Source organism: Neltuma alba, unplaced genomic scaffold, assembly GCF_004799145.2.
Source record: "Neltuma alba isolate B1F8T4 unplaced genomic scaffold, ASM479914v2 tig00007166_pilon, whole genome shotgun sequence".
Lineage (NCBI taxonomy): Eukaryota > Viridiplantae > Streptophyta > Magnoliopsida > Fabales > Fabaceae > Neltuma > Neltuma alba.
This window is the reverse complement of record NW_021634695.1, coordinates 10,586-12,500: the sequence shown is the minus strand read 5'-3', so window position 1 is coordinate 12,500 and position 1,915 is coordinate 10,586. Positions and strand designations below refer to the sequence as shown.

The following is a 1,915-nucleotide window of genomic DNA, read 5'->3' as shown; positions in this document are numbered from 1 at the left end:
ACAAGCGAATCCAGTACCTACCATGTTTTTTGATTGGGAATGTGTATCGAGAAACACCTTCAAGGATTCTAGCAGTTCGGTACAGGTTTGAATCAAAAGATGATGGAAGAACAACGGCGGAGTCTGCCTTTGCCAAAATAATTCTTGAGGTTGAAAGAAGCCTAGAAGTAGAATTATCAGCCACAAATACACGTTCTCCCACTTTAGTGATGTTGGGAGATCCACAGTCTATGAAAAAGTCATCGCCAGAAATACCTCCCAATGAAACCCAGATCAACCAGAAAATGGATGAAACTCCAATAAAAGCCTTATGGTTGGAACTGGAAGAACCCATGTATGAATGCAGAGACAGGATAGGGAATCTACAAAGCAATGTTAGATGAGCCCCAAACAGATTGCCAAAAGCTGATGAGACGGGGGCAAATACTAACGCAGAAGTGAAAAGACAGTACTTTGACAGAAAATTTCAAAAAGAAGAGACAGAAAACCTAGGAACAGAATCAATGAAAAGAATGAATAAGCCAAAATTGCTTCACCCCTCTCAAACCCAGAAGGCTCAGAACAAAAAAGTATTCACAGTCAAGTTTGGCTTCTCATATCCTGGAAAGAAACCAGAGAGAGATATAGAAGTATATGCCAAGAAACACGATGGGTACAAAAAGATACAATAATCACACACTAACCCCACAATTCCACTATTTTAAATTCCTGACGTACGTCCTGTTTGACAAATTCATGGGATTTTTGGTACCAGAAAGCAACAAAACGGGGGCCCATAAAGGATAAAGAAGAGAGTGGGGTCAAGGTTGTTGGACCAAAATCATCATGAAGACAGCTATCAGAGATAGCTAATCCTTTTTCACTCTGTGTCACGCTACAATGAGAGTTGTTACATCCATCAATTCGAAAGCTTTCCTGAATAAATGCGAGGGGGAGGGAAGCTTCCTTCTACGGCTCTCACAGGGAGTGCGTGGGCTTATCTGAAAAGGAAACGTTGAATGATGAAACAGGAACACTGGATCGATTTTTGTCGTGATCAGGTGGGTTGGCTGTTTCAATACGCGTTTTCAACGTACTACTGCTCACTGCTCTGAACACCACCGCCATTAGTTTTGGCCTATGCTGTGAGAATGAGCGCCATTTTTTATTTTTGTTCAGAGAGAATGATAATTGAACTGAGGAAAACTGGCAGCGCCAATACATGTGAGAATCTTTGGCCCAAAAAATATGTGAGAATTAATGAGATTGGTGTTGTAAATTTTATATTATACTACTTCTAGTATGTAATATGAGACATTGTTTAATTTTTATTTTGGTTTTAAATATGAGACCCTAATTCACTTTATCTATTATATTTATACAATTTTTTCTAAAATAATTCTTTTAATAATTGTAGTTTTAGCCAACACATTTGATTAATAAGAATATTTTAAGAAAGAGAATACTTATTTTTTATAAATAACTAACTTAACTTATTTTCTTAATCTTTTCAAATTAGTCAACTGGCTGCTCTTATATTAGGACCGGAGGTAGTATATATTTATTATCATTCGTAAAATTTGAATGGCCATTAATATTAACTCATATTTAATACACTCTAAATTTGAATACAAGACTTTTATTTATTTTATATCTTAAATTTATTGTTTTGTCATCCCTTTCAGGTGATAAAAAGTTTATATAAAAATGATTAAAAAAGAATATTTTAAAAAAATCAACATATATTTTAATAAATAATATCCTAAAATAATTTATAAAATTTATATAAATTAATTATCTAATTTTTATTTTTAGAATTAAAAAGAGTATATCTTATTAAAAGTTAAAATTAGAAAGTTATTAAATTTTAAGACACAAATAATGAATTTAAGGGTTTTATTTTTTTTTGTACAAACATGTTAGAAGTGACTTATAA

General features: G+C 33.1%; 1 protein-coding gene across 1 annotated transcript in view; it reads right to left on the bottom strand.

Annotated features, from left to right (window-relative positions):
* LOC114751948 (probable receptor-like protein kinase At2g39360) overlaps positions 1 to 980 on the bottom strand; it is a 3,321-nt gene extending 2,341 nt beyond the window's left edge. The window contains exon 1 of the mRNA XM_028940656.1: positions 1 to 980. This exon is cut by the window's left edge and continues 2,341 nt beyond it. Coding sequence (XP_028796489.1) covers positions 1 to 334 — 334 coding nt within the window. The 5' untranslated portion in view covers positions 335 to 980.
* Between the last annotated feature and the right edge of the window lie 935 nt (positions 981 to 1,915).